We start from the raw sequence: 12,921 nt of genomic DNA on the forward strand, positions 1-12,921 counted from the left end.
CTGACGCTTTATGAACGAATATGGACACTCAGAATAGGAACAGTGTATCTGTATATACAAACAAAAACAAATTTTCACACAAACATATTGTCAAGATATTGTAATTTCTCCTTGTAAATGGCCTTAGATTTCATTCCTTAATCCTGAACTAGTGCTCGACCATCTGATTGTCCCGTTATCGTAGAGAGACAAGGCTGTTCATTCTCACGTATATCATCACAAGTGTCCCGTTCAGTTACACCGCGAGTCACAATGTGGGTTCTCTACAGTTGTCTTCTGGCTTTAGGAATTCAGTACACAGCGGCATCAAGTAAGACGCTCTTATAACAATAATATATCCGTGTTATAATCATATAATGTACAGTAGCTCGCTCATTTCCGAGATTTGTATTTGTTTTTTTTTTTTTTAAACTTTGGTGACCTTAGAAATGTAACTATCCGGAATTTAGAAGTTTTTCATAAGAGTGGTATTCTTTCAATAGAAATCTACAGCACTGAATGCTGAGTAGAACACTACGACAGAATTAATGGACTTGATGTTAGATATAGTTACGTTAATTTAAACGTCGGGGATTATACCAATTGCTGATATCTTCATGAACATTGTTGTGTAAAGCTTAAGGAGGTGTGCTGCACCAGAGAAATTTGATACGGATGAAAAGTGGAGGATTTGTATCATAATATTTTGAAATTGAAAACTTTAAAATTTATAGTTTTTTAAAGTCAAAAATGCAGTTTTAGCACACATATATCAGAAAACTTTAAAATCCATATTAGATACCTTAATTTTTTTAACCATATATTAAATATATATTTGTTTTTCTTCACTATGAAATTTAAACCTAACTGATGCGTCTTTAACCGCATTTTTTTTTAACCTTGCGAAGGGAACAATCGAAGTTTAAACATTTTTAGTGCAAAGGATGATACACTCTATACAGACGGTTTTGAATCACTCTCATGTTACTTATTATTATTATTAATGGTTGAAAGTAGAAACAAACTATATTAATGTCCACCTACATGTAATCCAACTTTCACTCTACTGGTTTTTTACCGTCATGTGCATTTTTCTTTTACATTTTACGTACACGTGCACTTTCTGTTATCTCCCAGCATGCACCACGGCATTACATGGCCGATGTGTGACTATATATAACCAATGTAACGTTGGAGAAGGCTACACATACAACTTCTGCGGTTTCCTACAGAAATGTTGTATCCCTCCGCAGCATACATCATCACATACCCAAACAACCACGGCGCCTCACCACGGATCCGGAAGTGTCTCCACCAATAATGTCGGTGGGTGTATGTTACTCTGGAACAAAGTGCTATAAACGATGGTGTATCAATGTGTCTGAAATTTGTTAACTAAATTGTTCATATTTTGTTCGTGTTCCTTTTGTCAAACACTTTGTAGTAATGCGAATTGATATCTGCATCATTGCCTTTGATCGCGTTGTCTTTCTTGGACATCTGATTGGAAATAAAAGCTGGTGTTGTATTGTATTGCATTGTATTGTGTTATACACATGTGCATTACATGAAATCAGCATCTTGTCATTTAGAAGGCGACATGGATTTCCTAATATTGGGGAAATTATATACGATATGTGACGTATTAGATGGTGTAATATACATTATATTAGTGGCAGTACTATACGTGTCTAGACATGTATACTACTAGTGGCATTACAGACCCTAGTCAAAGCCAATCAAGAACAACAAAGTCAAAACAAACTATTTAGTCAGAATATGTCTGCACCTTCACCTTGTTATGCACAACTATATTTTAAGTTCAAATAGTTTACATATGACTTGAAAATTGACAGAACCTTGTAAACAAATTTGGACCCTGCATATTAAATTGTTGGTGTTTTGTGGTTTCGTTGCAACAATGGCTTCAGGCTTCATACCCCTCTAAGTTCCATTTTAAAATATGCCATTGAAAAATGAACATTTTTATTTTGTCCGCGTTAATGGTCTACCCATAATCATTCTATTGCATGCTAAATGAATCTGCAGTAGCTATGACCTCTGCTATTCATATCGTTGAAAGAGAAAATATAGGATATAAAAACATTTATCTTCTTCATAAAAATTTTGTACAAGATTAAGAATAAAGTAAATAAAAAACAAACCTTATTTCTAATTCTAAATACGTGTCATGTTTTGATTGACAGCACAATGCGGAACATCATTGGTTGGATCCACGCATACCAAAATAGTGGGCGGTACTACTGCATCACATGGGGAATTCCCTTGGCAGGTTCGTCAAGTTCTTCGATATAACAAAATTACTTTTATACAATAATTCATTATCATCATGACATATGAACCAACCAGCAGTGTCTTATCAATACAGTTACGTCGTTTATGCATCAAACAGATGACAATTCATGAAACTTTCGGTTTTGCAGGTGTCGCTGATGTATGGCGGAAGTCATGTCTGTGGTGGTACTCTTATTGATTCACAATGGGTTGCTACTGCCGCTCACTGCTTCGAGGAGTGAGTATTAAACTTTATTATACATTATTCATATAAACGTACACATATACCTACTGCAGAATTTCGATAAGGGGGATGTATTTTCCTTGCCGTTGGTCCCTTGAAAATTAGCAGTGTTTTTCACACTTAAACTAGCAAAGCAAGGACATCTGTTTAAAGATCACATTTTATTTGATACCGCTTATGTAGAATAGGACCCTTCCCCTCCCACCAAAAAGAATAAAACTAACAAAAACAACCCCCGGAAATTTGTCGATCTAGAGTAGGATTTTAATTCACAACTATAGATAAATTATAGTTGAAGAGTAAATTATTCAAATAAATCTTCTCTCCTTCATACTTGTTGTAAACAGACATTATAAATAAATCTATCTAGCAAATGATTTACTTCGACGTCCTCTGAGTGAAACTCTAGAATTATCATCATTATAACATCCCTATGATTCTGGATTCTACACTACCAAATACTGGTATCAACACTTCGCACAAGTTACGTCCCTTGCCAGCCATCTTGCGGCGAATACCTTTGGTAACAATTGTCAGAAATTGACATTGATGTAAATACTACCTTATATGACACATACAAATAACTTGTCAGTCGGAAGTTGAAACTTCAGCACATCAAACATGGTGCCCAAATAAGAATCGAGGAATTAGAATACGTACATGTATATATAAGTTGTTGATAACGGTAGAATAGAGCCTTACAAATCGTAAGTTGCAGGTTGTTTGACTAAGAAACAGAATATCAATTTATTTCCGTAAAAAGGGTTAGCGAATGTTTAGAATGATTGAAAGTGTTCCAAGAGTGAATCATTCCCGCATTTGCACCACTACGGATATCATAAGGAGTTGTACACCCCCACCCACCCCAAATTAGAGAGGGCTGCATCATTGCTGCGACAATGTCCTACGCTTAATGATTGAAAGTGTTTCAAGAGTGAATCATTCCCGCATTTGCACCACTACGGATATCATAAGGAGTTCTACACCCCCACCCCCAAATCAGAGAGGGCTACATCATTGCAGCGACAATGTCCTACGCTTAGTCTATCCATGAACGTGTAAGAAAACTTAATCAATAACTATAATTCATAATTGTAGTCTCTTACATTTGGTAAGGTAAATAAGGAAAACTTAGTTATTCACTGATTGGCTGAACTCACAAAGGGACGTAACTCGCGATGAAGTGTTCATATGCATATTATATCAACATTAATAAAAGAAATTATAATTCGAGATTAGATTTCGAAAACGGGATATTTTAACTGTGTGACGTAATTAACAGTACATCATGTGCTGTTGATATTAAACTCCCATTAATGCACCACGTTAGAGGAATCTGCAGGTGCCATTTTCTATTTGAAGTTATAACAATGCCCGTTACTGGACGGTAGGCGTGGGCCTGCAAGATCGTCACCACGTGTACACGAGTCAGGTCCATCACATCAGAAACCTCATCGTCCACAGTGGATACAACTCGCGAACAAACCTGAATGATATCGCTCTGATGAAGCTAGATAAACCGGTGGACATCAACACTCGATACACCCGGGCCGCATGTTTACCTAGCACTTCCGATAACTTCGATCAAATGACCTGCACGGTCACTGGATGGGGAGCGACATATTTTGGTACGTTGCTGAAGAACTATTTTACTTTCGTATCTTTTTTTTTCAATGAAAGATATAATAAAAGTATACAATTTATAAGGATTTTATAAGTACTATTTGATTGGAGTTTATATTTGGCATCTTTGTTGGGTAGTGGCAACATTCGCTTGATTTATTACTAAAGCCAACACTATGCTTTACATACTGTGAATTCCTTATACAGCGATGTCGTGCATGGTACATAAGTAGATCGTTATCCCCTATCGTCCACAATAGATCGTGATGTCCCTTATATAAAACTGCGCTAATTTGAATCTTGAGTGTACGAAAATAGTTGCTTTCTTATCTTCATTGACATCTATTTTTATTTTCTAAATATGGTACATGATATTGAATAGTAAATCACTGTGTTGTGTTCATTGTTTTTGCTAAATGTATGTACGAGATATTGCTCATTACGATTTGTATTTGTAAGCATTCTTTTATTGTTCGCTTTTACATTCTCGCTTTAAAATGTCTTACAGCGTCATCGTGATGATTACTTAGTGATCCTCTCTAAGGACATGGGGTCGATGACGTAATAACCCTTCACAATCCCTCTGATGATATACAGTGTAGTTTTAAGATACGTATTACAGTGAAACCCGTCTCATCAGAGCATATTGTATTTCAAAATATAATATATCAAACCAGACAATCAAAGTAAAAATTCTATTAATATAATCCCTACAATGACCAATAATGTTTTTCCAAGAAATCACATATAAGCATGACTCGGTTGAATAAGACTGAAACAGTAAATGATTCTGTTTCTCCGTGCATACGTGTTTGAAAAATCAGAGTGCTTTTAAGGAAAATGAACGTTACTGTGTAAAAGAAAGACATGATAAATTAATATTTGTGTATAATATGCGAAAACCAATGATAGGGTTATGATATTCAAAAGGTGGATTGAGAGAGGAAGGAGGTGACAAGGGTAGGGTAGGAAATAAGATGCGACATGGCAGGGAAAAGAAAGAGAGGGGGACGGGAAGAGAGAAATAAAAAGAAGAAAGGGTAAGTGGAAGAGATGGGGCCCTTGTTCATCCCACATATCTACAGGTGCCTGGATTACATATAAAAATGAATCAGATGAGAGTCCCATTCAGGGACGACTTACTCTTTTTAGATAAGGTTTCACTATGTTTTCCGTCGCTTTAAAACTCTCTTGCATCACATAGCTGAGAATGGAGCTCCAGGAACCAGATATCTACACAAAGTAGACGTGCCAACAATGACAAACTCTAACTGTCGATATTTCCTCGGTAACACTGTCCACAGCAGCAACATCTGCGCAGGCTTACGTCAAGGTGGCAAAGACGCTTGTCAGGTAACAGTGTATAAAGCAGTGTTTACAAATACTTCTTATAGTAAAAGGAACAGCAGTGCAGGTTTACGTCAGCGTGATAAAGATGTTTGTCAGGTAATAGTATGAAAGCAATATTTACAAATATGCCTTACAGCTGCGCAGGGTTACGTCTGGGTGACAAGGATGCTTATCAGGTAATAAACTAGTTATCTGTTGATTACTGAGGGAACCAGTCTTTTTAGTTATGGGTACGTAGTAGGTGCAGTGCTATTGATGAATATCTAAGGTAATAGGTAGTTTGTATACTATAGATCCCATTACAGGACTAGCTACATGTACATCATACCTAGTCTGTTACATTCTATCGTATTTAATATCTATATGAATGAAGAAAATGTTTATTTGGTATATCGATACACTATCAATTTTCACTATTGACCTTTTGATCTTTATCAAGGAATATCTCAAGCAAAATGATGGCATGCGACTGTTTTGTGGTTCTACTTTGTGAAAGGATGCAGGGGTTTACTGAAAATTCTGTTCTCCTTGCTTTGATTTTAGCTTTGTAAACTCTACGTGCTTTTTGGTGTGTTTGGTGATACATATGCTGGATTCTCAACATTTAATCTTTATGTTTTTGCTTGAATGCTTCCTTCCATTTTGCTTGCAAAAATAGATGGCCAATTTGGGAACAAGAAAACGTTTGTGCATCCATTGAATTGATCACATGGATCCCTTTATGATGTAAATAAATTGTATACATGTACGTACATTCGAGTGTGGCTCATCATATACTACTTCATTAACAGAATCTGACAATTCACTCACTCTTTGTGGGACACACCATGCTGACCATGCTTCGTCACTGTCCTGCTTGATGTCCAGCTTCCTTATTTTAAAAATGACTTCTTTTAGAACACTCTACCTAATAAGTTCGTTTGACATTCAGATCAGAATGGTAACGCCCCTGGTTCGCAGTACTTAAGAAAGGTTGATGTACCTACAATGACAAACTCCCAGTGTCAGTACTTCTTGGGTAGAAATCACGTGCACAACAGTAACATCTGCGCAGGCTTGCGCAGTGGCGGAAAAGACGCCTGTCAGGTTTGTAGGATCTTGTGGTGAAATGTTTGTTTGTGATATTGCGATTTCTGCCTCTTTTCTTTAGCTTGTGTGAACCAAATTAATCGGACGGTTATTGAAGATTTGTCTCCCTTTCTGTGATTAGGTTTTGGTGTATACTAGTATTCTGTTTGCAAGTTGCGAGATTATGATTGCTTTCATTTTTATTAAATGGTTTGAAAAAGGGCTTTTTCATAAGTGTATAGGAGCAGGTAAGAATTGTGTATATATCTGTCGATGTTGAAATTTCGTTTGTTAATGCATGACATAATTCGACTACGTTAATAATAACAATTGCTCGTGTGTCTATATGCACCCCTCAAGTTCAATTGTGTTTTTAAAAAAATGATGTATACACTGTTATATGCTACTTTTCATAGTTTAATATATTAGTACTTCGTTACTAGCTTGAAAATACGGATGTATATTTAATTGCTGTTATAAAATTTAGAAATTCATTTCAAAATTAAGGATTATCTCCCTCATGCATAGCTCTTATCCTTGGACGAATTTGGCTCCACTTTTTTGACACGCTGTTTTTGGCTATATTTAGCTCTAAAACTTCATAGTTATTTCGGATTTCCAACATTTCGGTTGAGCATCACTGAAGAGACATTATTTGTCGAAATGTGCATCAGGTGCATCAAAATTGGTACCGTATAAGTTTTACATTAGTATGTTATACGATTTGAAAATCATTCGCAAGTGAATCTGACCTATCCGTAACGCTAATTAAGATGCATTCTTGATGAATACAATTTTATGATCGCTTCATAAAAACAAGTGGTACTAACTTTTGTCAGGGAGACAGTGGCGGTCCTCTGGTTTGTAAAAGTAACGGAGTGTGGAAATTGGCTGGAATCGTTTCCTGGGGCTATGGATGTGGAGACAGGAACGCCCCTGGAGTGTACACGCGGGTGGCATCGTTCCTCTCCTGGATCAGTCAACAAAAGGCCGCCCACCCCTAGATCTCTGATCATGTGCTTAAATATTTTCTGGTATAAAGATTCCGAGTTAATGTTTGTTTGTTGTTATGCAAGGTGAAGATAACGAACAGTGATCAATCTCATAACTCCTATAAGCAATACAAAATAGATAGTTGGGCAAACTCGGACACCTGGACACACCAGAGGTGGGATCAGGTGCCTAGGAGGAGTAAACATCCCCTGTCGACCGGTCACACCCGCCGGGAGCCCTATATCCTGACCAGGTAAACGGAGTTATCCGCAGTCAAAATCAGTGTGCCAAGAACGCCTTAACAATCGGTATGAAACACGTCAGACAACATTTGACCCAATGCTAGGTTGTATTGACGAACTAGATCGTTATAACGACCATAGAATTTGCGAAATGCTGACTTCAATCGAGACTGTTGAAACCCCTGTACCATCAACTTGTTTGTCAGTAGCTTACCTCGATTTAAAAATGCATTGAACGCTCAAAGAAATTGGATGAAAATTGACATAAAAGTGATGAATGGAGGAATTTTGCTACAGCATATAACAGTTTAAATTTGACGTTCATGATGAAATAAAATAAGTCCTATACCTAATTACTTATGTACGAACAAAATTGCTAAACGTGTTGAAGAAAAGATGAAGATAACGAACAGTGATCAATTTCATAAGGAATAGAAAATCAATATATCAAAACTCAAAAGTGTGTCTTGGGCATACGGAGGATGTCAATCAGCTTTGTTTCTGAATGAATCAATAAAAACAAATTTAAAAGGAAGATTAGTCAAAGATGTGTAGGAGTGTCCCAAGCAATGCAATGACTGTTATGTTTCAAATCATACATTTCTACCATGAAATTATTTCTATTGGACAATTTTAGTCATGAGCAGCCATCAGAAAAATGAACTATATTTATAGTCAAACTGCCATATCTGGAAATATCGAACATGGATTTCATTTTTTTTAAAAATAATAATAGCCATCTGTGTCTAGCATTAATTTATCAATAAATGAATTTTAAAAGTAATTAACGTTCAGCTAACGTTATTCTAATGTTAAATTAGCGTTGACTTAATATTACATTTGTCTTAAGGGGTTCGACAGATTCGTTTACAGTCAGTATTTCACAAGTTCCATGGCTGTTGTAACGATCTAATTTACCAATACAACCTGTCATTGGGTCAAATACTGTATGACTTGTTTCATACCAACTGTTAGGCAATTCTTTACACACTGGTTTTAAATACTGATTACTCTGTTTACCTTAGGAAGATATAGGGCTCACGGCGGGTGTGACCGGTCAACAGGAGATGCTTACTCCTCCTAGGCACCTGACCACCTGATATTATGACAATATACAATCAATCAACAATTTCAACCTGACTTGGTTGGAAGCATCATTTGGTAAATATTTGGAGTCAAATTTTAAAAAGGGAGATATTTTTTTTTTTTTTTTTAAAAATGGGATGGAGTCATTTAAATATCTTTTCATGAACTACTGGGCTATAAAAGATTACACATATATGAAGTTCCTGGCATATTGAGGATTCTAAATTGTTCAAAGTTTTACATATGAGTATATAGGAAATAAAAATCATTTTTTTTTTAAAACTACACTGCCATGACATGTAAGCACGCTCTGATAATACAGATTAAGGTTTCTTCAAATATTGGTAGCAGGTGTAGTCCCTACAATAGGGAATCAAAGTTTTATATAAGAATACAATAGAGGCAACGCACATCCATTGTTTACTGCGTTCCCGGGGAAAATTCAACATTATATTTTACAGGTACACCGTATACCCGGTAACCCGCGTTTCTACCGCGGGATGGCTATCGGTTACCTGTTTCTGTCGCGTTAACAAAATTGTAACGTAAATAAATTCCAGTTATCTCCCCAAATTTTATTGTTGAAGGATTTAAAACTCTATCTTAGGAATGGAGTATATATTCACTGGTCGAGGATTTCTTTATTTCGTTTTGATTATTTTTTCTCAAATTATCACCAGTGTGAGATTTTGCTGTCTTACAATGTGCATTACTACGCCGCGAACGTGACTTTTACTTTTAAAAGTCACTTTTACTTTTAAAACGTAAACAAAAATCGTCTGCAAAAACTAAATAGATCTAATAAATCATGGAGGGTGCAAATGGTACTAGTACTAGATTTAAACGTGTGGAAACATCTACTTTCATTGAGGTTAAGGAAAATTCCAATACACTACGAAAAAGAATGGGTCATTTGAACATTTTACGTGAGTATTTTGAACTGGAAGGGGAGTCAAGAGAAATTCGTGATATCCCCCTCTCCATTGAGCTGGACCCTCTGTTGGCAAACTTTATTGTGAGCGTTAGAACCAAATCGGTGAAGAATGGAGCCCTCATCTCGAGGAGGGATGTTAGGGAGTTTCGAAAGGCACTTAAAACGTTACTGTTATCAATAATCGTTAAATACTAGCTTCGAATTTGCTCAGTGCAGAGACGCCCTGAAGGCAGAACAAAAAGATTTAAAAGCACAGGGACGTGGAAATAAACCTCGAAGGTCTGACTCTTTAACACCTGACGAAATTGAAAAACTCTACACAACTGAACAATTAGGAAAAACTACACCAACATCTTTGATAAACACGTTGTGGTTTAACAACACATTGTATTTTGGCATACGAGGGGGGGGGGGGGGACCGAACATCATACAATGAAATGGGGTGATGTTGTTTTGAAAAGAGATGAGGGATTTCAACTCGACTATCTAGAGTATCATGAGAGGGCCACCAAGACTAGAACGGGTGTCGATGTCATTGATAGTTGGGCGTGCCCTCCTCGCATATGCAACCCCTCATGACCCTGAAAAATGTCCGGTATCAATCTACATGTTGTACAAAGCTAAACGCCGAGGGATATTCCAAACAAGAAGACCCCTTCTACATTTTTGTTGTAACTAACGAGAAACGCCTGAGGATGCAGGGCCGATGGTTTATATCTAGTCCTATCGGCGTCAATAAACTCAATGACATTATGAAAAGAATGTCAAAAGATGCTGGCCTACCTGATAATAAGAAAATCACCAACTCAAGTGCCCGTAAAACCCTCGTCCAGAGAATGACGAATTCGAATGTCACTGACACATTGCAAGTGTATGTAACGGGCCTTAAAAAACATTCAATCGTTGAACAATTACTGCACAATAAATGATTCACAGAAATTCGCAATCAGCAACATTTTATCCACATCCTCATCCAATACTTCTTCTTTGGTTCAAATCCCAAACTCTTCTACACAAAACAGCTCTCGTTTTGAAACAGCATCGGCAGTCAGGGCCCTACCTAGCTTCACAGTATCCCAGCCAACCTTCGACTTGGACACACCGTTTTCAGAAAATGCCGCCATTCAAACTCAAACAAACCAGGTCGCACACCAATCTACATCAACGAATGCTCAGCATTCCACGGGGTCGATATTTAGAGGTGGACTTTATGGCACTGTAACCATCAATATAACGAACAACACCTATCAATCCAGGAAACGAATCCGTCTGATTGAATCGGACTCGGACTAAAACATGTTACATAAACAGGCATGACTACGTCACACAAAGGAATGTGAATGACCTACACTATGTAGATCAATTTCTGACGTCAAATTTCCATCCAAATTAAAAATGTCTCATCATGTCTGAAATTATTCAATGTATTCCGAATATTATTGCTCAACTGATTAAAATTTAAGTTATATTTTCTCTTAAATTTGTTGCTATAGTTCACTTCTTGACTAGCACTATATGTAGGTCGCGGAATAACAATCCGAAGGGGAATTTGATCATGCCCGTGTTGACATTATTAAAATGATCTAATCCTAAATTAAAATGATCTGAATAGATGGAAATAGAATTTGAAGTTTACATCTTGGTGTAAACTATTTTCAAGTACGATTTATATGATGAAATACTTAAATCTAAGATAGGATTTGAAATAAGATATGTATTTTTTTTAAATGCTGGTGGGAGGCAGTTAATTTGGGTCAAATAATGTGGAGTGAGAGAAATAATCATTCATTATAAACTCTTGTGAGATAATGAAATTCCACCCCGCGGCATAGCTTCGTCCTAGACCGTGAATCTTGTCCCCGAGGTGGAATTTCACTATCGCACACTCGTAATAATGAATGATTCTATTAATCTCATTATTTCAATGACCGGCAGTGGTGACGTATTAATACGAGTGAAATATTCTCGAGAGGGACATTAAAAAACATTCAATCCACCTGCTGTGAGATACTTTTTTACGGATTTAAAGGAAATATATAGAGGAATATCTTAAGGAGGTATGCTACACCAGAGATATTTGATATGGATGAAAAATGGAAGATATGTACAACAATATTTTGAAATTGAAAACTTACATTATCTAGTCGAAAAATGCAGTTTTAGTAGAAAGCAATCTGAAACAAAATTTAAAATCCTTGCTGGACTCGAACCCGCGATCTACAGTTCAGCAGTCGACGTGCTAAACTACTGAGCTATTCAGCTAGGCGATGGTATTCTAAATGAATATTTCTGATATTTATATTTTCCTTCATGTTTATAAAGGAGGTCAGCCATTATAACGATGTAGAATACCCCCTTAAAATAACATGAGAGTGAGTATAGATTTAAGGTGGATTGATGCACCGGGTTATTTTTCCTGTACCAATTCCTCAAACATTTATAGAAACATCTGTAATAGTATTTGTCGTTTATATTTCACAATTTTTAATTCATTTGTTTTAAGAAAATTGAATTTCATCAGTCCACAATTGCATACTCCAGAACTCCCCATTTTGTCTTTTGAGATATTCCTGTTTGCGATGTTTGAATTAAAATACAACAAAACAATATTTTTAGTCATCATATTTTCATTATTATTATTATTTCAGGGAAGAAAGTTTTTCAACATCAAAATTCAATTTCGTGAAAACTGTTGGTTAAATATGTACCAACATCTGTAAATAGAAAATACACATGTATATAATTGATATGAAAAGGTGAAATTGAAAACAGTTTCTTTACAGCCATACATTAAAAAAAAAAACTTTATAAAAATTGTTTGTTTTGAAATTCCGGATGGAAGAGTTATCTTTCCTAAAATAGCAAGATCCAAACAACCTGGTCCTTTTTAAAAGAAATTTATACAGTTGGCATAACTTTCCGTCCAAAAGTCATACAATCTTTCTCAGATAAGTGAGAAATGATACAGGAAGAAAACTATACAATGTTATTATAAGAATAAAGTTTTTGTACAGAAATTTATTGCACATCGGAATTGATTCATTCATACATTTGCATATGAGCAAAGCTGTAAAATAAAATGCATGTGCATGTATGATATTGTCAAC

At 36.1% G+C, this 12,921-nt stretch overlaps 1 protein-coding gene across 1 annotated transcript; it reads left to right on the top strand.

The window, feature by feature from the left end:
- The first annotated feature begins 134 nt into the window (after positions 1-134).
- Positions 135-7,613, top strand: LOC125661017 (coagulation factor XI-like). The gene is made up of 7 exons (XM_056147230.1): positions 135-310; positions 1,117-1,305; positions 2,187-2,272; positions 2,424-2,512; positions 3,881-4,146; positions 6,423-6,577; positions 7,399-7,613. Exons 1-7 carry the CDS (start codon positions 253-255, stop codon positions 7,561-7,563), a joined length of 1,008 nt encoding a protein of 335 aa, XP_056003205.1. The 5' UTR covers positions 135-252; the 3' UTR covers positions 7,564-7,613.
- The last annotated feature ends 5,308 nt before the right edge of the window (positions 7,614-12,921 follow it).

This window comes from Ostrea edulis, chromosome 8 (assembly GCF_947568905.1).
Source record: "Ostrea edulis chromosome 8, xbOstEdul1.1, whole genome shotgun sequence".
Lineage (NCBI taxonomy): Eukaryota > Metazoa > Mollusca > Bivalvia > Ostreida > Ostreidae > Ostrea > Ostrea edulis.

Coding starts and splice junctions, on each gene's coding strand:
- LOC125661017 (XM_056147230.1), top strand. CDS start 253: ATGTGGGTTCTCTACAGTTGTCTTCTGGCTTTAGGAATTCAGTACACA. Junction 1,306..2,186: donor TGTCTCCACCAATAATGTCG/GTGGGTGTATGT, acceptor TTTGATTGACAG/CACAATGCGGAACATCATTG. Junction 2,273..2,423: donor ATGGGGAATTCCCTTGGCAG/GTTCGTCAAGTT, acceptor TCGGTTTTGCAG/GTGTCGCTGATGTATGGCGG.